This window comes from Scylla paramamosain, unplaced genomic scaffold (assembly GCF_035594125.1).
Source record: "Scylla paramamosain isolate STU-SP2022 unplaced genomic scaffold, ASM3559412v1 Contig69, whole genome shotgun sequence".
NCBI lineage: Eukaryota > Metazoa > Arthropoda > Malacostraca > Decapoda > Portunidae > Scylla > Scylla paramamosain.
The window spans coordinates 19,245-45,597 of record NW_026973734.1 but is presented as its reverse complement, the minus strand read 5'-3'; the positions used below and the strand labels follow the sequence as shown (position 1 = coordinate 45,597).

The 26,353-nt window shown below is 41.0% G+C and overlaps 1 protein-coding gene across 4 annotated transcripts; it reads left to right on the top strand.

The window, feature by feature from the left end:
* The first annotated feature begins 2,802 nt into the window (after nucleotides 1–2,802).
* LOC135098581 (uncharacterized) lies at nucleotides 2,803–26,316 on the top strand. 4 transcript variants are annotated; one of them, XM_064000945.1, is made up of 9 exons: nucleotides 2,803–2,958; nucleotides 6,037–6,160; nucleotides 13,152–13,255; nucleotides 16,071–16,247; nucleotides 16,666–17,056; nucleotides 24,512–24,621; nucleotides 24,792–24,940; nucleotides 25,273–25,470; nucleotides 26,011–26,316. In XM_064000945.1, the coding sequence occupies exons 7-9, from the start codon at nucleotides 24,827–24,829 to the stop codon at nucleotides 26,299–26,301; spliced, it is 603 nt and encodes a 200-aa protein (XP_063857015.1). In that variant the 5' UTR covers nucleotides 2,803–2,958; nucleotides 6,037–6,160; nucleotides 13,152–13,255; nucleotides 16,071–16,247; nucleotides 16,666–17,056; nucleotides 24,512–24,621; nucleotides 24,792–24,826; the 3' UTR covers nucleotides 26,302–26,316. The 4 variants fall into 4 exon arrangements, with proteins under 4 accessions (XP_063857015.1, XP_063857014.1, XP_063857016.1 ...); XM_064000944.1 differs by lacking the exons at nucleotides 13,152–13,255; nucleotides 16,071–16,247; XM_064000946.1 differs by lacking the exons at nucleotides 13,152–13,255; nucleotides 16,071–16,247; nucleotides 24,512–24,621.
* The last annotated feature ends 37 nt before the right edge of the window (nucleotides 26,317–26,353 follow it).

Here is a 26,353-nt window from a genome sequence, read left to right as displayed (position 1 = left end):
CCTTCCTTTTCACAGCATCTGGCACGGTCACAGCAAATGTCTCAACGTTGCTAGACTTTGCTAACGTTAGCAGAATATCCTTGCCATAAATCAGTCGTTCCTGCTGTTTGTTTATATCCGGCGGCTCATCAGTCCGGGTAGACACAGCGGCCACACTCACAGAACAGCTCTGTAGCACCCACCAGAAGAGTAGAAAGCAAACTATTCGCGTCATCATGATGTCTGTAGCTTCATAACTCGCCAGGCAACTCAGGAATACCAGCAGCCTTCCAATTCCATTAAAAATACAATGAAGAAAATCGGAGCGAGTCAAGGAATATAAATACTTAGGAACAATAATTGATGATAAATTTTCTTTTAATAATAATGTTGAGACACTTTACAAAAAAATCAATTCTAGAATGTATTTTGTAAGGCAATTAAGTAAACTAAGAATTGACAGAAAGATTATGGATATATTCTATTCAGCAATAATACAATCTGTTCTTTCGTTTAATATAACTTGCTGGTACGGAAATTGTAACATTGAATTAAAAAACAAACTTTGAAAAAAAATAATGAAAAATTGTGGGAAACTTGGGGTTGAGAACATCATCCCTCTTGTAGAAATTTATAAGAAAGCAGTTGTCCTGAGATGTGAGGTAGTACGACATGATCCCATTCATCCTTTAAACCAATATTATCAAATGTTACCCTCTGGAAGAAGGTTGAGGTCATTATACTGTAGAACATCAAGATATTCAAGATCTTTTGTACCTAGCAGTATTAAAATGTTAAATGAACAACAGACAATCTACCAGTAGCACAGACTGGGTTTGTTCCTGTGGCCTGTAAATGACCAATGTGTGTGAGTAGTACGAGGAGTGTATGACGTATGTGCGGTTTTATCACTTTTACTGAGAGCTCATGAAGCAATTTTCATGTATTATACGTGACAATAAAGTATTTATTATTATTATTATTAAGTTGCGAGGCGTTGTCATTTCCTACCACGCTCAAATCGTGGGTCACCACACTCTCCACGTGCTATCTTCCCTGCCGCTTCTACCTCTTCTCCGCTCCTGACTCATCCCCGTGGTCACACCTGTCTGCCATCACACCTGTCGCCGCCTATTCCTACTCATCACGCCGCTCCTCTTTGCTGGTTGCCGTTCATGCTTCTTCCTGAATTGTGGGTATCCCTTGGTTCCTTCTCCGAGCCACCCCCAACTCTCCCATCCGAGTACTCGAGGTCAAGCCTCATCGCCACCACCACTCCCCACCCAGCCCTTCTCATGTCCGGACTCGCCCAAGGTCATCTTTCCAAGTTTGCTCCCAGCAGTGATTTTCCCAGTCATCAGGGGCCAGATCCACGAAACGGTTATTATCAACCTCCGGCAGCCAAATGGTATCCAAGAACGCATAAGAGGTTGGTATTGCCATGGTAGCAAGGTAGTTAGTTAACTAACTTCTGCATATATTGGATATTTTCTTTGCATACTTCCACGTTCGTGCCTTGAGGCAAGAAAGGCGCTTTCGGAATCGCCTTGATTTCTTGGCATTGAGTGATAATGAGCTGATGCTCAAATACCACTTCCCTAGGCAGACCTAATCCTCTTGTTTGAGAAGATGCAGTCTCAGCTGGAGAGAAGAACAAGGCATAGCCAGGCATTACCAACTCACACCCAAGTTTTGTTGGCCCTGAGATTGTTTGCCAGTGGGTCCTTCCAAAACGTCATTGGAGACACTGCAGGTAAGATGATACTGGTGTTGCATGCTTCATTCAGCACAGGGGCTGGCTGTTTTGGAAATTGTCAGGGAGCCCTTTCCCTGACCTCATTACTGGTCTATTCTCTTACATTCTTCGCATATACCTTTAGGTACACAAAACGTAACTTTAAGGCGAGGAAGAAGTGACCCTGTTCTTCAGTGGGTTCAGGGGATGGGCGAAGGCCACCCAGAGGTTAACAGTGGTTAGGTTAGTCACCATACACTTTTATATGAAACATTACCTAATCTAACGTAACCACGGGGGCTAGACCCACCCTTAAGGACACTAATATAAGTTAGCATAACTTCTGGAACACCCCTAAAGGACGGGGGCACATCTCCCCCAACCTTATACTATATTTCCAGGTTTATCAAGAGGTATATGCGAAAGAATGGAAGAGGATAGACGTGTAATAAGGACAAGAGGGGACTCTAAACAATTACTACTATTTTTTTTTTTTTTTTTTTTTTTTTACAAATTGCACAATATCCCATTAATAACTTTTGTAGGTGAATAAACTGATGTTCAATATGGTGAATAATATTTAAGTGTGGCTGACTTTCAAGGGTAAAAGGCATAAAAGCCAATCTACTGCATGCCACGGTTTATAAAGTTGTAATCCAGTGTTAGGAATATGTCAAGATTAGTTCCTAGTGTCAAAATATGTGAGTGTATAATTAATAAGGAGGGATGAGGGATGATGCTAACCTTACCAAACGTGCCATCAAGTACACCTGGGTGTACTTGAATGGTGCACCACATATAGAGGGATCATTGAATTTGTTGCCGATTTTTATTTTTTTTTATTTTTATTTTTTTTTTTGCTTACAGCAGAAAGATGTATCTTATTTAAAACAAATAAAATGAAAACTAATGGCTTATAATCTGCTTTCAGGACTTACGCAAGCGTCAGCAGGGTCTTCGAGTGTGTGTGCATCGTGTTGAGTGATAAGTCAGTGCAGGAAATCAAGATGCCTTCAACACACCTTGATCAAAGGAGGACTGCACAGCAGTTCTTCAGGACCGAAAATTTCTTAAGAGTTATTGGGACCATTGATTTGTGTGCACAGGCACCCACATTGCCATCAAGGCCCGAAGAGTGGACAAGGCCCTCTACTTTAACTGGAAAAGCTATCACTCCCTCTGAAAATCCAACTTGTTTGTGATGCGAATGGAGTGATCCTCAGCTACTGCTTCAGATTTTTCAGGTATATAGTATTATTGCATTACATGTTTACCCAACCATGTATTTTATTGATTTTCATGTGACTGCAATTGGTTACTGGTATTACATAAGAAAACAGTGTGACAAACCTTGACATTAGTTATAGAAGGAGGCAGTAGACACCTGCCGAAACGATAATTACTCCCAGTGAGGTCTAAAGCACTGTTCAGGGTGTGCTGTGAATTTATCATTAAAACCAGTTGTGACCTCACTGAACGTTTCCCTTTGTGTCTCACAACACAAGGGGGCAGTCACAGCCTGCTCTCTAAAGACAACTCTCTTCCTCCACACAAAACTACAAGCACCTAAAAACACACACACCCTTCACTCAAAAATTTCAAAATCATCATGGCGACTCCTACACCAGCCTCCGAGTCCCCATCTGGGGAGGGGACCATTCAGGGTCGGTTCAGTGGAGACATCGTGGCACACCTCCCTGAGCATGCTGGCGGTCAGATCTCTCACCTCATCGTGCCTGATACATACGAATCCCCCCTTTTTGCACGTCATGGTGTGGTTGACGTCATTGGGGGAGCCACACACACAAGTACTGGGGAGTCCTTCCATCGGCCAGCCGTACCTCAGAGCAATGGCGTCGACAAATTCTTGTTTGTTGAGGCTGAAGCCCTTCGCTCTGATGGGCAGTGACGTTAGCCAGTTAGAGGCTCCCGTTTCCTGTGCAGTGAGGATTTTTCTCACTGTGGTTGCAGGCAGGATGTTTATCAGGTCTTCGAGACAGTTTCGTTGATGTTGTTGCCTATCTCTAGATATAATTCGTCCTTGCTCAGTGACTGCACTTTGGGCTATTTCACCATGTGCGTCCTGAGCAATGATCTTCTCTGTGAGGGACCTGGTGAGCATGAGGGAGTTGAGGTTCTCCACAGTCGCCAACTTCTCAGGGGAGGTGATTCCCATCCCGCCCAGTCTTGGTGGAAGTTCGAGCAGCGCCCTTTCCCCATCCCCATCTCCGATGGTGTGGTATCTCAGTAACGCTGGGAGGAAGGTGTTCCTTATCGAGACCTCCAGTGGTGCAAGGAGAGGGCTGATGCCTGGGATGGTGCGCATGGCGAATCTCCATCGATGCTGCAAGCCGTGGGTGTAGGCAGAGTAGGCTGCATGAGGCTCAGTCCTGGCCATGTCAGACAGGACTTCCACCTCATGTATCCACTCCTTCACCTTTTCTCCTATGTACTCCTTCTTGAACTCTTCTGTTCCGATGACAGCACCCAGATGCCGTTGTCCATCCTTTGTTATTATAACTCCACTGCCACTGAAGCTATCCACTGCACTGTCATAGTGTTCAGGCTTTACAATAAGGACGGACTTAGCGGCATTGGGTGTGTACCCTATGATGGGACCATTGTCGTTCACTAAGCCCCACCATTTTTTCAAGTCTGTTATTTTGCCGGCCCCTGACAGGTCATCCGCGTACGCCACTTGCTTCACACTCGTTTTCCCATATGAGATAACTTGTTGCAGCACTGAAAGTCCGAGGGCGTACATCGCCATGGCCACTGGGTCACCTTGTGTTGTCCCTTCCATGGACTTTAACACCTTAACACTATTACCACTATTACTACATATGTACAAATCCGAGGGGTCACTATATGTGTTTTCTACATATTGTGCCAGAGAGGGACATTTTACTCGAATGTTGTGAAGCATTGTTTTTCTGTTAATAGTGTTGAAAGCGTTTTTGGCGTCCACTAATAACACCGCTTCACAATTGTCTTCACTGAACATTTCCCTCATAGCGTGGATGGCGGCTTCCCCTCCTGCCTGCTGACCTGCACATACTTGCAGGTTCCCCGCTGCCCTCCTTACGTCGTCCTTGACCACCGTCATGACGCATTTACCCACGATGCGTCTTATCACCTCGCCGATTTCTCTCTCAGCATTCGTCTCCCCACTTATCTCTTCTCTTCCTCCTCTCATCCTTCTCTCTCTCATCATTCTGACCTTCATTTATTTTTTGTCTATGCATGTTTTCTCATTTTTGCATGCACTAACTCATTCTCTCATCTCTTTCAGTATTCTTCTCTCCATTTATTTCTGTTCTTGCATGCTCTCATTCTCTCTCTCTCTCTCTCTCTCTCTCTCTCTCTCTCTCTCTCTCTCTCTCTCTCTCTCTCTCTCTCTCTCTCTCTCTCTCTCTCTCTCTCTCTCTCTCTCTCTCTCTCTCTCTCTCTCTCTCTCTCTCTCTCTCTCTCTCTCTCTCTCTCTCTCTCTCTCTCTAGCACTCTATTCCCTTCTTCCATTCATTAGAGGTCATCCCCTTACACCCACAGCATGTATTGCACTCATACACATCTCCTCCTCCCTTTCTCTCCCAGTTCTACATGTTTCTCTCATGCCTCATCTCATCTCCTCATCTCCTCATCCTCCTGTGTCACTCTCTCCTTAGTATGGCTGGGCAAGGTCACCTACTATTGAGACAGTAGCTCTTCTTTGGTCATTGCCAGGCTCTCTTTTGGATCTTCATGGCAGTTTCCACAACAGCAAACACTGCAAGCTTGACCACACTGATCTTGTCTCCAGTGAAGCTAAGAGTTGGAATGTTTTTACCAAGTATGTGTTGTGTTGTGGAGTTTTTAGTTTAGTTTTAATCACTGTCCTTCCTTAATCTGTTACTGGAATCATGAAAACACCCTTGCAAACCATAACAACATGTGCTAAAACCTGTTAAAGTATCATTAACCCTTTTAAACCATTACTTGAATCACAGAAACATCCTTGCAAACCCTGACAACATCCACTGAAACTTGTTAAACTGTCACTAGCATTATTAAACCATTACTTGATCATAAAAACACCCTTGAAAACCCTGGTAACATCCATTAAAGTCTGTTAAACTATTACTAACCTTATTAAACCATTACTTGAATCATGAAAATGCCCTTGAAAACCCTAATAACATCCACTAAAGCCTTTTAAATTACCACTCCAATCACGGGAGCTCCAAACACTATTAGAGCCTGTTAATAAAGAAAAGGCACTGGGATATTGGGGAATGCACATTTCAAGCTGTAGCCTTACCTCACATCCTTAACTCTCATAACAGGGCCTTTGTTGGAGGCGAATGAATGTCACTGTCTGCATTACCAGAAGAGGCGCGTCTGAAGTGACCAAGATAGGAAGGTACGTGGACTCCCAGGAGAGGCTGTACCAGTTCCTCACATATGCTGGTGTGTACATATAGTGTGCCTGCACGTGTATGCATGTGAATCTAGTCTTACCTTATGTTACCTAAACCAGTGTAACCTGACTTTATCCTGACTACTGGAAATAACTGTATAGGAATTAAGCTTGTAATGCCCTGTGTTTTAGCAGTAGATTGTTGTGTTTTGCTTAGTTTTCACAGGGTGTCCTGCAAGTTTAGGTACACACTTTAGGTATGATAGTTCAAGTAATTCTAAGTTGAAAATACTCTATACACATATGCTGTTTTGTTTTATTTTGTGAGAAATTAATGTGTAGCTAAGTTGTGAGTTGCGGGAGCTGCTTGCCTGGGTGTGCCTCCGCCTCCTTCCTCCCCTCCTTGGCTCGCTACGTACTCGCGTGATGCTGCGTAGCATTAAGTGATAAATTTTTGTGTACATTGTATGCAGTCAAATCCTTACAGGAAATAGCAAATAACAGATTAAATTTTTGTATGTGCCAGTGAAGAAAATGTGCAGGTAACACAGCAATACAGCGGTTATTCAGTGCTACTTTTTAAAACACACATGGCAGTTCACTGCAAATGTCATCCCCTTTGACAGTTATCATCTTGACATTTAAATGGCAAGCCTTGTCAATCAAGTGATAGCCAAAGTGCATCTTTTTGCTCCTGTCATTCCTTATCTGCTCTGCAGCTTCCTTAATGCTGTGAATCAACTCCTCTCTGTAACGTGATTTGTTCTTGTATACCAAGGATTTCATGAGTCCCCAAAGGAAAGAAATCCGTTGGTGTTAGGTGAAGGGATCTTGCTGGCTATTCCTGTGGATCTCCACAGTTTCCTTCATCAGGAAACTGATCCCAGGGAAGCCGCTCCCACAACACACAACTTACAGGTTAATTTCTCACAAAATAAAGCAAACAACATGTGTGTGTATAGAGTATTTTTGACTTAGGATTAGTTGAACTATCATATCCTAAGGTATGTACCTTAATTCATGGTACACCCTGTATTGTTAGTACACACACACACACACACACACACACACACACACACACACACACACACACACACACACACACACACACACACACACACACACTGTGCTGCCCAGCTAATTGGACACATCCACAGCAGCTCTAAGGAGTTACCTAAGTTTTGGTTGTACAGGGTGCCCGAGCTTGAGTCCTGTCTCTATAAGAGGGAATTGTGTGATGTGTGAGTGCAGGGGAAGTGAAGTGTAAATTGGGAAGTGAACAAAAAGGTGAATGGGAGAGTAGTGTATGGGTAAACATTGTCTTGTCAGTGATACCAAGAAGGAAGATGGTGGCGGACACAGCAAATATTTTTGAGGGTTTCAAGGAAGAAGACCTCAGTGTAGCTTATACAAATAAACAAATATGGAAAATTGAAGAAAATGTGAAAATATGATAAATTCATAACTTAGCAATAATAAAGACATGGAAGGAAGAGAGAGAGAGGTGGGTGGTGGCAATGTAAAAAGATATCCAGTGATATAATAGAGATGAAGAAGAGGAAGATGGAAAGAGAAAAAGAAAACAAAGAACTGAGAGAAGAGGTGACAATAATAGTGAACTTAAACAAGAAGTACTATAAAGAAATCAAGAAACTCAAGGAAGAGAACGAGGAGTTAAAGAAAGCTTTACAAGAGAGAGAGAGAGAGAGAGAGAGAGAGAGAGAGAGAGAGAGAGAGAGAGAGAGAGAGAGAGAGAGAGAGAGAGAGAGATTAAGGTTGGGAAAGTGAAAGAGTCAGTGACAGCAAAGTCAAAAGTTGGAAAGAAGAGAGAGAACAACAACAAAAGGTGAATATAGATAAGATCATAAGGCAACAGCAACAGGAACACAATAAGGACATGGAAAAGCAATTGATTAAAATAATAAAGGAAAAAAAGTAATCTTGTGAGAGACATCGTGCAGAGAAAGATGTTTGTGGTGGTATTTGGGGTCAAGGAGAAGAACTTACTAATGAAAATAGCTAGAGAGAAAGAAGAGGCAAAAAAGACTAAGGAAATTATAGCAGAAGTGGCAGAGGAATGAGAGGAGATAGTTGAACAAATTGAAGAGGTTTACAGGATTGAAAAATACAATGAAAATGGAACAAGACCAATGAAAATAAGATTCATGGCACAAACAGCAGTGAAATATGTCTTGCAAAGAACAAGAAAATTGGCAAAAGTAGAAGGAATGAATAAATATGAATAAAGGAGAGAGAAGTAAACTGAAAGAGTAAAGTAGAGGAAAGTAGTAGAGTAGAGGCCCAGTCAAAAAATGAGGAGAGAACACAAGAACAAGCAAGGAGATTTGCTTGGAAAGTTGTGGACATGAAAGTGAGGAAATGGTGCCACAAAGATACCACACCAAGCAGAAGTTTAAAGATTATGTATACTAATGTAGATGGTTTGGTGTTCAGCCAAATGGAACTTAAAGGCTACCTAAAGAACAATAAACCAGATGTGGTTTATTTAATGGAAATTACACTAAGAGGAAATAAAGTTGGAATTTGCAAAGGAAGGTTGTAGTGCATGGAGGAGAGACAGAAAAGGAAAGGGAGGAAGAGGAACAATGATATTGGTAAAAGAGGATATTGTTGTTGAGGAAGTGGAATATGTCGATGGAATGGCAGAAACTTTGAGTGTTGTGATTAAGATCAAATGAAATGAAAAAAAGGAAAGTTACTGTGATGTACGTACCACCAAAAACTAATGCATGGGAGACTGATGGATATAAAACTATACAACTAATAACAAGAAATAGCACAGGAAATGATAAGGAAAAGTAACAAAGTGCTTTTAGTAGGCAGCTTCAACCTTAAAGGAATGAACTGGCAGAAGATGGAAGTGAAAGAAAATGTTGGGTCATGGAGTGAACTTATTTTTCATATATATTTACTTATTTATTTTTTTTATGTAGGAGGGACACTGGCAAAGGGAAACAAAAATCCAATAAAAAAAAAGCTCACTGTGATACCAGACCTGGATTGGGTCAGAAGTAGTAGTCAAGAATTGAAGGATATGTGTTTTGAAACCTCCCTCTTGAAAGAGTTCAAATCATAGGAAGGTGGAAATACAGTAGCAGGCAGGGAGTTCCAGAGTTTACCAGAGAAAGGGATGAGTGACTGACTGAGAATACTGGTTAACTCTTGCATTAGAGAGGTGGACAGAACAGGGGTGAGAGAAACAAGTCTTGTGCAGTGAGGCCATGGGAGGAGGGGAGACGTGCAGTTAGCAAGATCAGAAGAGCAGTTAGCATGAAAATAGTGGTAGAAGACAGCTAGAGATGCAACATTGCAGCAATGAGAAAGAGGCTGAAGACAGAAGAGAGTTGATGAGATGAAAAGCTTTTGATTCCATCCTGTCTAGAAGACTGGTATGAGTGGAATCCCCCAGACATGTGAATCATACTCCATACATAGACAGATAAGGCTCCTGTACAGAGTTAGTAGCTGGAAGGGTGAGAAAAAATAACGGAGATGTCTCAGAACACCTAACTTCATAGAAGATGTTTTAGCTAGAGATGAGATGTGAAGTTTCCAGTTCAGAATATAAGTAAAGATGTTCAGTGTAGAAGAGGGGGACAGTTGAGTGTCATTGAAGAAGAGGGGATAGTTGTCTGGAAGGTTGTGTTGAGTTGATAGATGGAGGAATTGAGTTTTTGAGGCATTGAACAATACCAAGTTTGCTTTACTCCGATCAGAAATTTTTGAGAGATCAGAAGTCAGGCGTTGTGTGGCTTCCCTGCATGAACTGTTTTCTTCCTGAAGGGTTGGACGTCTACGAAAAGACGTGAAAAAGTGCATGGTGATATCACCACCATACCATGCTTACCATGATGGTGAATACAATGAGACAGTGGGTGAACGAACTTACAAGATACAAAGAAGAAGAACCATCACAGTTGGACTTAGTGTTTACAAAAAATCCCAGAAAGTAGACCAAGTATACATTGTCTGAGTCCACTGGGAAGAAGTGATCATGTGACTATAGAAATAATGCCACAGGAGGAAAAAGTGTTGCACAGGAATGAACAATTTTGAAATGGGAGACAGAACTATTCTAAGGCAAACTTTGCAGAACTCAATAAATTTTATGGAGAAATTAACTGGGAAGAACTATTTAAAGGTAAAGTAGTGCAAGAAAAATGAGATATTTTTGAGTAAGTATAGAGAGGGGGTGCAACAGTTTGTGCCAAGTTATAAAGTGTAAATTTGGAAGCATGAATGGTATAATGGCAGGTGAGTAGAAGCAAAAAGGAAAAAGGACAGGGCTTGGAGGAAATGATGAGACAACTGAACACAAATACTAGGGAAGAATACAGAAAGGCAAGGAATGAATATGGTATAATAAGAAAAGAAGAAGAAAGAAATTTTGAAAGTGAGATAATAAGAAAATGCAAGGAAGAGCCCAGAACTCTTCTACAGATACATAAACAGGAAAATGAAACATAGGGATGACATAAACAAGTTAAGAAGAGAAGGAAGAATTTATGAAACTACTGAGGAGATGAGTGAACTAATGAATGAGAGTTTTCAGTCCACATTTACAAAGGAAACTGATTTTGTGGCACTGAAAGTGGTATCACAGAATGAGGGAATACAGGAAATACAAGTAAAGAGACAACAAATCAAGAAACTGCTGAAGAGCTGGATGTTAGAAAAGTTGTGGGACCAGATCAAGTAAATGGATGGATATTAAAAGAATGCAGAGAACAAATGGAAAAACCCATATGGGATATAATTAACAGCTTGTTGAGAGAAGGAAAAGTACCAAGGGAATGGAAAAGAGCTAACAAAGTCCCAATATACAAACAGGGAAGTTAAATGGAACCATTGAATTACAGACTAGTGTCACTAACAAGTATTGTAAGCAAGCTTTGTGAAATAGTGATTAAAGACAGATGGGTGCAGTATTTAGAAGATGAAAAGATAATTACAGAAAAGCAATTTGGATTCAGGAAAGGGATATCCTGTGTCACAAATCTACTGAGCTTCTGTACAAGAGTAATAGATGGAGTGCAAGAGAGGGATGGATGGGTTTGTGCAGTACACCTGGATCTCTAAAAAAGCATTTGATAAAGTTCCACACAAAAGTCTTATGTGGAAGTCAGAGAATGAAGGAGGGCTAAAGGGAGCAATGTTGAGATAGACAGAAGATTATTGACAAGGGAGGGAATTGAGAACAGTAATCAGAGACACTAATTCAAGTTGGTGCAAAGTGACAAGTGGGGTACCACAAGGATCTGTGTTGGCACCTATTATGTTTCAAATATATGTAAATGATATGACAGAGGATCTAAATAGTTATATAAACCTTTTTGCTGATGATGCAAAAATAATGAAAATAGTAAAGGATGAAAATGACTGCAAGGAGTTACAAAAGGATATTGACAAGATACATACATAGAGCCAAAGATGGAAACTAGAATTCAGTGCCAGAAAATGCCATGTGTTGGAAATAGGAAAAAGTAAAAAGATATCTTCATTGAATTACAAAATGGGAAGAGAAATAATAACAAAAAATTCATGAAGAAAAAGAAGGCACATAAACATAATATTTGGCTCTACATACAGCCTTTTAACAGACATTAGGGTGGCATTTAACTATTTAGATAGAGAAATAATGAAGAAAATTATAACAAGAATGATATAACCTAAATTGGAGCACGCAGCGTTAGTTTGGGCTCCAAATAGGAAAAAAAGATATACAGAAACTGGAAAGAATACAGAGGATAGCAACAAAGATGGTACCAGAACTGAAAGACTTAAGCTATGAAGAAAGACTTGAAGAGATGGGATTACCAACGCTACAAGAGAGAAGAGTAAGAGGAGACCTGATAACAATGTACAAATTAGTAAACAATATAGAAAGAATAGACCGAATTGACTTGCTATCACAGATGGAGGAGGGAGAGAGATGGGCGAGGGGACATGGGAAGAAAATAAAGAAGAGTGGATGTTTGAGCGGCACCAAGAAATGCAGCTTCCTGTATCAAACTGTTGAAATCTGGAATGATTTGAAGGAAGAGGTGGTTGTGGCAAACAGTGTACACATGTTTAAAGAGAAACTGGATAAATATGGTTATGGAGACAGGACAAAATAAACTTTGGCTCGTGCCCTGTACAATGCACACGCACACACACACACACACACACACACACACAGATACCAACATCACCCTATTCACGTCATACATTATACAACTTCATAAACAGTGTTTCTCATCTGTTTGAGAATAAAATAAAGAGTGGATGTTTGAGCTACATCAAGAAATAGTTTCCCGTATCGAACTCTTGAAATCTGGAATGATTCGAAGAAAGAAGTGGTTTTGGCAAACGGTGTACACATGTTTAAAGAGAAACTGAATAAGCATGGTTATGGAGACAGGACAAAATGAACTTTGGCTCATGCCCTGTACAATACAACTAGGTAAATACACACACACACACACACACACACACACACACACACACACACACACACACACACACAGACACACACACACACACACACAGACACACACACACACACACACAGACACACACACACACACACACACACACACACACACACACACACACACACACACACACACACACACACACACACACACACACACACACACACACACACACACACACACACACATCAATGTCACCCAGTTCATATTGCCATGCATTATATAACATCATAAACAATGTCAAACAATGTTTCACATCCATTTCTGATGTTTTTTCACATTTTCCTCACGTGCTGGTGAGTCTTGTGATGCCCACTCATCACAAAACTTCTTAACCACTCCATTGCCTTCTTGTTTACTGTATAAAACTTTGTGTTCTTGTTATTTATTACATTAATATGCTCTTTTACCATGTTAATGAGGATTTCCTTATCAAAAAATGATAAAGGAGTAGCCCAACAAACCGTCACTTCTTTGCTGGTTGCCATGGTGACTGCAGCAGATGTAAACAAATTCGTGTTTCTCATACATTTTTTTCTGTCAGTGATGTGCTGAGTTGGGCAGGAATATGAGATGTAAGCATTGGTGACCACTCATGCTTGCCCACCCCGCTGATTGACAACCTTGGTGAACTTTGGATTTTTGAAAGTAAGGACTTCCCTACTATCTTGATTGTCTGGTGCAGTTTGGCCAGGTGATCACCAGCATTGGCAGAAGGTTTAAAAGTATGGCAATTAAGCATATGATACAGCAACATCAGAAAATGTCTGTTTCATATAATTCCCCACAGGAGCTTCTCTATTCCACTTGATTGCCATTGCTTTATGTGAAATTGACTAGGTTTAAATGTGATAAATGCACCTCAAACATTTCAGATTTAGACAAACTCGATATATGCATCATTAATGCACTCCCCTTGAAAAATCTTTGGTGCCTGAAAAATATTGCATTATAATTTGAGAGATGAAGGGCTACATGTAGTACAATCAGCAAACAAGTTATTTTGCATATCTACGGACATAAGTTTTTTTTATTTACTCATGAGGACTATGGTCACAGGTTTCCCTCTCTGTTTAGCAGTCTTAACTTTTTATGATGTGTCACTGGGCTTGTGTAAATATATATATATATATATATATATATATATATATATATATATATATATATATATATATATATATATATATATATATATATATATATATATATATATATATATATATATATATATATATATATATATATATACGAGGTGTGTCATTAAAGTTCCAGGACTGGTGTCCTAAAAGATGAATTTCAAACCCAAGCCACAAACCACCATATTTCCCCTTCAAAGTAATCCTTCTGGAGTATACAACTGCGCTCCCAACCCTCTACAGTCACTAATCTTTTTCTTACGTGCTTTTAAAATCATGTCCTCTGTTGCAGGTCGTTTAACAATGAGCGCTGAACAGCGAACAAACTTGAAGTTTTTGGTGCAGTTGGGGAAAACGCCGTCAGAAGCACTGGGTATGCTGCAAAAAGTGTACGGGGATGAGACAATGTCACGCTCACGTGTTTTTGAGTGGTGCAAGAGGTTCAAAGAGGGCCGGGAGGACGTGGAAGATGACCCCAGGAGTGGAAGACCCTCAACGAGCAGGAATGAGGCCAATGTTGAGCGTGTCAAGCAGATGGTGCGTGACGATCGTCGGTTGACTGTTCGAAAGATCGCAGATGAGCTTGGCATGAACCACAACAGCGTGTGGAAGATTATCACTGAAGATCTGGGCATGCGGAAAGTCTGTGCGAAGATGGTGCCGAGACTCCTGAACGATGACCAGAAGGGACGACGCATGCAGGTGTGTCAGGACATCCTCGAGCGTCTGGAAACTGAACCAGACTTGCTCAGGAGAGTCATCACCGGCGATGAGTCCTGGGTATTTGAGTACGACCCGGAGACCAAACGCCAGAGCCTTCAATGGAAGAGTCCGGCGTCGCCACGGCCGAAGAAAGCAAGGCAGTCCAGGTCCAGCTTCAAGGTCATGTTGATCGCTTTCTTCGATGTGAGGGGCATCGTCCACTGCGAGTTCTTGCCACAGGGCCAGACAGTCAACCAACATGTGTACAAAGAAGTACTGCGGCGTCTGCTTCGTGCAGTGCGCGAGAAGAGGCGGGAGTTGTGGCAGGGCAACTCGTGGCTGCTTCACCACGACAATGCGCCTGCTCACAATGCCCTGAGCATCAGAGAGTTCTTGGCCAAGAAGAACATCGCCGTGCTGGAGCAACCGCCCTACTCACCTGACCTCGCTCCGTGCGACTTCTTCCTCTTCCCCAAGCTCAAGGAGGTCATGAAGGGGACCCGTTTTGATGATGCGGACGACATCAAAAAGGCCGTGACGACGGAGCTGAGGAGCATCCCGCAAGAATCCTTCCAGCAGTGCATGCAAGCCTGGCAGAGAAGGATGGACAAGTGCATGTGGTGCCAGGGGGATTACTTCGAAGGAGATAACCTATAGTTTGTAGCCTGGATGTGAAATAAAACTTGTGTGGCACCAGTCCTGGAACTTTAATGACACACCTCGTATATATATATATATATATATATATATATATATATATATATATATATATATATATATATATATATATATATATATATATATATATATATATATATATATATATATATATATATATATATATATATATATATATATATATACACCAATCGGAGTACAAAAAACTTTTGAGCTTATGACAACACTAAATCAGTGCCTAATATTAGCCAGCATGAATGAAATATTTTCATATTGTTTATGCAGTTTCTTCAAATGCTGGATGCAGACACTTATTCGTATTTCATTATACCATAATTAATGGCTTATAAGACACATGCACTCAATAAGACGCACCTCAGTTTGGGCAGGCATAAAAAAAAAAAAAAAAAAGGTAAGTAAACAGGTTTAAGCTCTGAATATGAAGTGGAGGGTTTCACCTGACATTTGAAGCCCTCTTATATGTATTCAGATCCTTATTAGATCTCAATATTTTACATTTAAAAAACCTTAATATTTGCTAGGACCTACCAACACTAGTACTTAGACTAATCCTGCTGTGAGATGTAAACAAATGTGGCATAGACAGTGACATTGTCAGAGGCCAGATTGTAATAAAGTTTGTACATCACATTTTTTTATCATCATCCTACACATGATCCTAGTTGTATATTTTAGAACATTTTCAAAGCATAAGGATGTGTGAAAACAGATTCACCTTATTCTCTACAATGTATTTTTATTTGAAATATTCAGTACAAACCATCACCATGAGTCGCCCTACTTCATGACACTCTCTTCACTTATAAAATCTTTTATTTTGTTAGGTAGTAAGCTATTTTTTAAGAATGCAATAGTTTCTCATTAGCTTCAAGTTTTGTTGAACATGTATGCAAGGTAAGAATCTTAAAAGATAGGTACAATTCCAGTTGTATGGAGGTGTGTCTTACCTCAAGGAATAATGGCATCATACTAAGAAACGCAGTGAATCCTGCAGTTGTCACCAGGTTTGGTTTGCAACCAACTGCAAGTTTGTTTTGGTACATGAAATGTAAGAGTCATCACCTAATTTCTTCCTGACTGGTGTTATTTTATGTGAATTACTAGTAAGTATGACCTGTTATGCATTGTTATCTTGTAAAAAAGAGTTGTTTTTGTGGTATAGAATTGATCATCACTTTGTTTATGTATGTGAAGATGTTTGGGATTTAATCTAAGGGCCACTGTTGCCACAGACTTACCACTGGCCACTGTCCCAAAGCTGAACCTTGGTCTTACAAGATGCAGGCTCATTTTCTGAGACGTTTTTGGGGGAGAAAAAAGGTGCGTTTTATGTCATCAAAAACAATATTTTGTTCATTCGTAGATATCATTTGCAAGACTTCCAAAATAATGTTAATGATTGCATACATATTTTAAACATTTGCAACATGCATTCTGGAGCCAGTTCCCACCCAGTCCTTCTCACCACCTCTCCCACCACACTGCTCTTCTCCACTCAGTGTTATTACTCCACATCCACAGGCCATCACTAGCAGACCTCTTGGGTGGTTTCCAAGACCCCAGCTTGGCCTTCAAGACACTTAATCATACCAGGGTCTTCCTTCAACAGCTCACCAGAATATAACTGGATAACTTGCCTGCTGCCAGTACCTCCAGGCCTCTAGAGGTTGTGGCACCACAGCCTGCACAGCCCCTCAAATCCCCAACAAGAACAAGAACACAACAGGGTAGTGGGAGTGATGGCTTCAAGACACACTGCCACTGTACAAGGCAGCTGTTACTCTTGTACATCATGTGCTGCTTACTAGACTGTGCCTAAAAATCTGAGAGGAAAAAGTAAAAGCTCACAGGACTGGTTGACAAGACAGCTAAATGACCCTTATGTGAAGTTGACCAAGCAACATCAGTGCAGGTGAGCCTCAGCCCTCTCTTTTACCCCTTCCTTTCCCACATTAGCCATCTTCCCACTCCCTCCCCAGGAAGGCCCCTATGATCATTAGCCAATGCAAGACACTGCAATAGAGTGACAGTGTATACCTGTTTTTTGGGGCCACTTCTTGGTAAATATGTTGATCATGATAATTTTTCAGACTGAGATAAATTTTTTTACTGCTCAAAATATTATGTTTTTTCAAAAGGAGATAGTGACATTGAATAATCTTAGATATAGCAGCTCCTCATGAAGCAGCTAAATTATGTGGATATTGGTGATGAATACATACTGTACAATATGGGTGTGAGGGTTGTTTTAGGGTCACTCACGGTTACATTAGTGACGTGATCCATCGTACACTGCGTCACAAATTGTAAGTCCATGCTGACAGGGTTTACTTGGAGAGATATAGTGTGATGCATGTGTTTGTATGTTTGTTTCCAGTATGTAATGATTCATGCTCTCTTGCATCTCTTTTGTTCAGCAAATGAGAACTGTACTTTTAATGACATTAGAATGTCGTTAAATGTCACTTACTTCCAGGCAATGCATCATTTATTTTCAGCCAGTCACCATGTGTATATGTTGCAGCCACAGCAGTCAGCTAGTTACCCACAAGGGTACTCAATGTCACAATGGCAACTGAGTGTAGTGCACACAAATTTAAATACTTGGATTTTATCATGCAGTTCCATAAGCAAGGCATACAATTCTTAAGATTGCACAGTGTTTTGCCAAAATTAGTTGAGTGCTGAACAATCGATGGCACCAGTACCCTTTGAGGATGAGGAAGAGGAGGTCTGCAAACCACACCTTGGACTCTTTATTTTTTCTATTAAGGTTTAGGTCTGGTTATGTTAGGTTAATGTCCTTAACCCATAAACTGCAACATTTATCATATGATGAACAGCATGTAACTGTGACTTACATCATATGATATGAAGGCTCTTTTTAATTTTGGCAGCCTGTATTTTGCACCCATATGTCTTGAAATGATGTTTGGCAACTCAGAGTGAGCGAGCCCGCACTCTCTCTCTCTCTCTCTCTCTCTCTCTATCTCTCTCTCTCTCTCTCTCTCTCTCTCTCTCTCTCTCTCTCTCTCTCTCTCTCTCTCTCTCTCTCTTTCTTCCATGTGTGTGTGTGTGTGTGTGTGTGTGTGTGTGTGTGTGTGTGTATTTACCTAGTTGTGTTTACCTAGTTGTGGTGTACGGGAGGGGAGTAATCTCATAGTACCCCGTTCCTGTATCTATCAGTTTGGTTTTAAAAGCACTGACAGTTTCGGCATTGACAACGTCTTCACTGAGTTCATTCCATTTGTTCTCATTTCAGTGAGGAAAACTATATGTCTCTTCTACAGTTAACTTTCTTCAACTTCTTGCTGTGACCACTTGTACTCTGTGTGTCTAAATTTATAAAAACCTTCTTTCTTCACATTTTCCATACCATTTATCATTCTATAGATGTTTATTAAATCTCCTCTCTCTCTCCTATTTTCAAGGGTAGGAATTTCCAACATTCTTAATCTCTCTTCATAGGTCAATTTACTCAACTCTGAAACCATCTTAGTGACTGCTCTTTTTGCTTTTTCTAATTTTATTATATTCCTCTTTGTATGATGAGACCACACCACTGCTGCATATTCCAATCTTAGTCTTATCATGGAAATCAACAACTTTTTATCATTTCTTCTTCCAAATATGAGTGCCATTCTTATTCTTTTTAACAATTTCACTGTCTCCAGTAATTTTATCAATGTGTCAAATTTTCAGTAACTGTTACTCCCAAATCTACTTCCTCTTTTGACTTCTTTATCTTCACACCATCCATATCATAATAATATTGTATTCTTTTCTTACTCTTACCAAACTCCATTACTTTGCATTTACTCAAATGGAATTCCATTTGCCAAGATTTACTTCATCTATTTATCTTATTTAAATCATCTTGCAGTACCATACAGTCATTTACATTATCTATCCTTCTCATCAGTTTAGCATCATCTGCAAATAAGTTCATATAACTATCTGTTTCTTCATTTATGTCGTTCACATATATTACAAACTTTATCGGTCCTAAAACTGACCCCTGTGGGACACCACTAGTTACTTTTAGCCAAGATGAATTCTGGTCTTGTATTACAGTTCTCATCTCTCTATCATCCAGATAATCCTCCATTCACTCCAGCTGTCTTCCTCCAAATTTTCCATAATTTTTTAATCTTCCTTAGCAATCTTTGGGATGTACTTTGCTTTCTTCAAGTCTAAGTAGACACCATCCACCCATCCGTCTCTCTCCTGCACAATATTAACTATCCTTGAATGAAAGGACAGTAAGTTTATGGAGCATGATCTTCCCCTTTTAAATCCAAATTGACAATTTACTAAAACTTCATCTTTTTCCAAGTGTTCCATCCATCTTTCCTTTATTGTTCTTTCACATAATTTTCCTTCAGGAAGAGGCAGTAGACACCTGCTAAAACAATAATTACTCCCAGTGAGGTCTAAAGCACTGGATCAGGGGGTACTGTGAACTTATCATTAAACCTAGCTGTGACCTCACTGAACTTTTCCTTTTGTGTCTCACAACACAAGGGGGCAGTCACAGCCTGCCCTATAAAGACAACTCTCTTCCTCCACACAAAACTACAAGCACCTAATAACACACACAACCTTCACTCAAAATTTCAAAATTCATGGCAACTCCTACACCAGCTTTGGAGTCCTCATCTGGGGAGGGGACCACAAATGTCCCCTGGTTGGACTGCTCTGCTGATGACGACCCTAAGTATCTTGACACCCCCTCAATTTTTTCTTCATTTACTTCTGCAACATTTGTGATCTAAGATCTAATTTTCAATCTGTAGAACACCACCTCTCCTCTTCTAAACCTCATCTTCTTTTCCTCACTGAAACTCAGGTGTCTGAGGCAACTGACAGTAGCCCCTTTTCTGTTCCCTCCTACTTTCTCTATCCTCATTTTCAATCCAAAGCTGGATGTTGGATTTATGTGCACAACAATTTAACCTGCTCTCATGTCCATGCTCTTGAATCTTCCGAGTTTTCCACTATCTGGCTACGACTACAGAGTCACTCTCAAACTAAATTTATATGTGCTGTATATCTCTCACCTAACTCCTCTGACTTTAAGAAATTCTTTGACTACTTAACTTCCAAAGTGGAGCACATTCTGACACTCTTCCCTTTTTGCAGAGATCTCCATTCTTGGAGACTTCAGTGTTCACCACCAGCTTTGGCTTTCCTCTCCCTTCACTGACCATCCTGGTGAACTAGCCTTCAACTTTGCTATCCTCCACGACCTAGAGCAATTGGTGCAACACCCTACTTGTATTTCTGACCATCTTGGAGATATGCCCAACATTCTTGACTTCTTCCTGACCTCTAATCCTTCTGTTTATGCTGTCACCCTCTCTAATCCATTGAGCTCCTCCGATCACAGTCTCATATCTGTATCTTGTCCTATCACTCCAATCCCTCCTCAGGATCCCCCTAAGCAAAGGTGCCTCTGACGTTTTGCCTCTGCTAGTTGGGGGGACCTGAGGAGGTATTTTGCTGATTTTCCTTGGAATAGCTACTGCTTCTGTGTCAGAGACCCGTCTTTGTGTGCTGAGCGCATAACAGAGGTGATAGTGTCTGGCATGGAGGCATATATTCATTCCTCTCTCTTTTTCTTGGACTAAACCTTCCAAACCTTGGTTGAACACAGCTTGTTCTCGTGCTATACATGATAGAGAGGTGGCCCACAAAAGGTACTTTTGCCTTCCATCACCAGAATCTCATGCACTTTATATTTCTGTCCGGAACCATGCCAAGTCTGTTCTCCAACTAGTCAAAAACTCCTTCATTAATAGAAAGTGTCAAAATCTTTCAAGATCTAACTACCCTCATGACTCTCTGACATCTAGCCAAAAATATCTCCTGGCATCTAGCCAAAAATATCTTCAATAACTTTGCTTCTTCTTCTTCTTTCCCTCCTTTATTTCAACCAGATAGCACCACTACCATCACATCTATTTCTAAAGCTGAACTCTTTGCTAAAACCTTTGCTAGAAACTCTACCTTGAACGATTCTGGGCTTGTTCCTCCCTCTCCTCCACCCTCTAACTACTTCATGCTACCTATTAAAATTCTTCACAATGATGTTTTCCATGCCCTTGCTGGCCTAAACCCTCGGAAGGCTTATGGACCTGATGGGGTCCCTCCTATTGTTCTCCGAAACTGTGCCTCCGTGCTTGCACCTTTCCTAGTCAAACTCTTTCAGCACTGTCTGTCAACATCTACCTTTCCTTCTTGCTGAAAGTTTGCCTACATTCAACCTGTTCCTAAAAAGGGCGACCGTTCTAATCCCTCAAACTACTGTCCTATTGCTTTAATTTTCTGCCTATCTAAAGTTTTTTAATCTATCCTCAACAGGAAGATACTTAAACATCTGTCACTTCACAAACTTCTATCTGATTCCCAGTATGGGTTCCGTCAAAGCTGCTCTACTGGTGATCCTCTGGCTTTCCTTACTGAGTCTTGGTCATCCTCTTTTAGAGATTTTGGTGAAACTTTTGTTGTTGCCTTGGACATATCAAAAGCTCCTGATAGAGTCTGGCACGAAGTCTTGATTTCCAAATTACCCCCCTATGGCTTCTATTTTTCTCTCAAGTTTCCTTTCTGACCGTTCTATTGCTGCTGTGGTAGACGGTCACTGTTCTCCTAAATCTATTAACAGTGGTGTTCCTCAGGGTTCTGTCCTGTCACCCACTCTCTTCGTATTATTCATGAATGACCTTGTAAACCAAATTTGGTATTTGGTACCAAGCAAACTTGGTATTGTTCAATGCCTCAAAAACTCAATTCCTCCATCTATCAACTCAACACTACCTTCCAGACAGCTATCCCCTCTTCTTCAGTGACACTCAACTGTCCCTCTCTTCTACACTGAACATCCTCGGTCTGTCCTTTACTTATAATCTGAACTGGAAACTTCACATCTCATCTCTAGCTAAAACAGCTTCTATGAAGTTAGGTGTTCTGAGATGTCTCTGCCAGTTTTTCTCATCCCCCGGCTGCTAACTCTGTACAAGGGCCTTATCCGTTCATGTATGGAGTATTCTTCACATGTCTGGGGAGGTTCCACTCATGCCGCTCTTCTAGACAGGGTGGAATAAAATAGTTTTCGTCTCATCAACTCCTCTCCTCTAACTTACTGTCTTCAGCCTTTCTCATCGCCGCAATGTTGCATCTCTAGCTGTCTTCTACTGCTATTTTCATGCTAACTGCTCTTCTGATCTTGCTAACTGCATGCCTCCCCTCCTCCCACAGCCTTGCTGCACAAGACTCTTTCTCTCACCCCTATTCTGTCCACCTCTCTAATGCAAGAGTTAACCATTATACTCAATTTTTTATCCCTTTCTTTGGTAAACTCTGGAACTCCCTGTCTGCTTTTGTATTTCCACCTTCCTATGAATTAAATTCCTTCAAGAGGGAGGTTTCAAGACACTTATCCTTCAATTTTTTTTTACTTTTCTGGGACTGGCATCTCAGTGGGCTTTTTTTTTTGTATTGGATTTTCATTGCCCTTGGCCAGTGTCCCTCCTACATAAAAAAAAAAAAAAACACTATTCAAGGACACTGGTCTTCAATATCTTGTTTGGTACTCCATCTGGATCAGATGCTTTAATTACTTCAAGTTCTTCCATCATCTTAAGTATTTCCTCATAACTGACCTGGACTGCACTCAGTATATATCTCACCAACTTATCCCTTCCAGCATCAAACTCCCCTTCCACAGTAAATAACAATCTGAAACTATTGTTCATAACCTCCACCATGTCCTGTTTGGGTTCATTTATACAAGTATCTATTATATCTCTTTTATAGTTTCTTCTCTTTATTCTTATTATCTTAATGTACTTGTTTCTAGCATCAATATATTCCTCCCATCTGCTCTCAGTTTTCCTCTTCTTCCATCTATTCCAAACATTTGATTTACAATTTGTAGTTCCTTTGCATTATGTATTGAACCATTCTTTACCCTTTCTACATCTCACTCCTCCTTTAGGTATAAATTTCTCCACAGCAGAATTATATTTCCTTATAAATTCATCTCATTTTCTGAAACATCTACATCTTCAAAGTCTTTCCAGCCCTTGGCAACAAACTACTTTCTTAATTTTTCAAAATCATCTTTACTATATTTAAATCTTCTTACTTTATAATTTTCATCAGTGATTACATTTTCATTTTTCAAATTAAATTCCATCAACATGTGATCACTTTTACCTAGAGGGCTATCAGAGTGTATTGTTTCAATAATTTCCATGTCCTTGGTAAACACTAAATCAAGTCTTGATGGTTTATCTCTTCCACTAAATCTTATATCACAGTCTACCCATTGAGTCATCAAGTTTTCCACTGTTCAGGTTAACAGTCTATTACTCCATGAGGTCTCACTTCTAGTAGTTGTCAGTGTTTCCCACTTTATCTCCTTACAATTAAAATCACCAACAATAACTATATCACTACTTTCCATCACTATCTTTTCAAGACCTTTTAACACATCTACCAACGTCTCTTCATGCTCTTCTTTTTGCCAAGCATTGGTCACAGGTGGCACATACACTCCTACATAATTCATTATCCTTTCTTTTCCACTTCTAATCATCACTTGTAGAATTTCAGACTTGTCTTCACTTTTTATTACCCTCTCCACTTCAACACACTTTTTAGTCAGAATGATCATTCCCCCCTCCTCCCTTGTCACTTCTGTTTTTCATCCATAAATCATATTTACCAGTGTCAGGAGTTCCTGATTCATTTTTCCATTTTGTCTCACATAATACAGCAACATCCGGTGCGGTTCTGTTTAATAACTCATTTAATTCCATCTTTGTTGACATTAATCCATTTACATTAGTATAACATAGTGTTTGATGTACCATTTCTTTATTCTCATGTCTCTTACTCTTCAGAAAAACTTCTCTTTTTGTTGTTTGTCTTTTTGTTTAGCCTCATTTATCAGCTCCTTTTGCTTCAACCTTTCAATCTCATCCATATCCCTGTTTATCCATACATTTTTATATTCTTCATCTCCAGACAACCTCCAAGACCCACTAATTACCTCTTCTGCTTGTACCTACATTGCAAACTTTGTGTGTGTGTGTGTGTGTGTGTGTGTGTGTGTGTGTGTGTGTGTGTGTGTGTGTGTGTGTGTGTGTGTGTGTGTGTGTGTGTCAGATATACACACAGCTCTGCAACACACACTTGCGCACACACACACACACACACACACACACACACACACACACACACACACACACACACACACACACACACACTGCACCCAAATCAGGCAGTTAAAAAATAAAGACCTGTTGTTGTTTGAGATCCCTTACCACTCCCCGTACTCTCCTTTTGTCTCATCCCACAGGCATTGTCCATGATGCTTCCTGTGTTGTGGTTCCATCATGGCAGGCATGGAAGTGCCTCTCACTACATCACTGCCTCATGATCATTGAGAGCATGGACACAGACACTGAGGTGCGGCGCCTCTCCCCCATCACCCTCATTGCCAACACAAGCCACTTTTTTTTTATCTTGTCCTTATAAATCTATTTACCAGATTGTCAATTCCACATGGGATTTTTTGTGAGTGTTACTAATGCCTCCTCCTCCTCCTCCTCCTCCTCCTCCTCCTCCTCTTCCTCCAGGCCCTAGTGGGTATGTGGACCTCCTCAATGGACAGATGGACAGAGGCTGGTGTGCTGGCTACATGTATCAGGAGCAAATCTCAACCTTCTTCTCTGTTGTGGCAACAGGGATGACATATGAGATGGCCATGACCAGCATGCCCCTTCAGGTACTGCTGTGGTGCTTGTAATGGTGTTGTAGTGGTTGTAATGGTGGTAGTAGTAATAGTAGACAGTGATTGTAGCTATGGTAATAGTAGTTGTAGTAATTTTCAGTGGTATAATAATAATAGTAATTGGAGATAAACAGCAGGCAATTTACACCAATCTTTTTGACGCATAACCTAACATCATTTAACCCAGCCTAACCTCACAACCTAGCACAATCTCACCCAACACTAAGCCAACCTAATCTAACTTAACCCAATCAATTATTATTTCAGGAGCTGCATCTCTAACCTAACCTCACCACACTGACCCTCCACTCACATCACATCTTCAGGTGCTACATCTGCACCTGCCACACAGTCCATCCTCTGAGGCCGTTGTCCTGCTCATCTTCCCAAAGCCTCAGCGTTATGACACCTATGTGGATGGTGTCTTTGTTCCCCCAGCCAACCTCAACACCTCTGCAGCCGGCTACAAGCTGTTGCCTGAGAACCCCACCCATCCTCAGGCTTTCCTTCCCATGTTGGACAATGTAAGGGATGGCTGTGTGCTGTGTTGTGTTGTGTCGTGTTGTGTTTGGAATGTAAGGGATGGTTGTGTGTTGTGTTGCATTGTGTTTGGAATGTAAGGAATGACTGTGTTGTGTTGTGTAGGGAATATAAGGAATGGCTGTGTGTTGTTTTGTGTTGTTTGAGGCACTGGAGCTCTGTACTTTGCCCTGTCAGTTTGGGGCAAAGGACCAACTGCTCTGCCTTGTCTCTTCCTGCTGGTAACAGAACAACCACTCAGCCTTGCCTCTCCCTGTCAGTTTTGTCATGCCTCCCTATCTGTTTAGTTTTGTCATGCCTCTCACTGTCAGTTTTGTTATGCCTTTCTCAATTTTGTCATGTCCCCATGTCAGTTTTGTTGTGCCTCCCTGTCAGTTTTGTCATGCCTCCCTCTCAGTCTTGTCATGTCTCTCCATGTCAGTTTTGTCATAGCTCTCCCTGATAGTTTTAGGCAAGGGAAACACTATTATGCCATGCCTGTCTCTGTCGCCACCTCTCCAGCTCACCCAGACCCTCCCCTGCAGGCAATGGGGACCAGCTTCTTCCAGCGCAGTGCTAAGTTGGTCCATGTGGTGCTGTGCGAAGGCCACATCCTTGACATCAAGACCACACCCATGATCACCCTCACCAGTGGCCTCATGGTGAAGGAAGATGAGTTTTATGAGCAGAACGTGGTGTTGAATCTGGCCAGCCTGTTTGAGGTATCCCCAGACAACATCAGGGTCATCAGTGTTATGCAGGAGCTCTCCAAGAGACAGCAGGGAAGGCTGGAGGTGGGCACAGTGAGGATGCATGTTGGGTCTGGTCTGTGTTGAGTCTGACTGTGGTGGGTGCAGCTGTGTTCAGTGTGGCTGTGTTGAGTCTGGC

Excerpts from the sequence above, each read along its gene's own strand:
- LOC135098581 (XM_064000946.1), top strand. The coding sequence starts at position 24,827 with ATGGACAGAGGCTGGTGTGCTGGCTACATGTATCAGGAGCAAATCTCA. Across the intron at positions 24,941-25,272 it reads TGACCAGCATGCCCCTTCAG|GTGCTACATCTGCACCTGCC; the intron begins GTACTGCTGTGG and ends TCACATCTTCAG. Across the intron at positions 25,471-26,010 it reads TCCTTCCCATGTTGGACAAT|GCAATGGGGACCAGCTTCTT; the intron begins GTAAGGGATGGC and ends CCTCCCCTGCAG.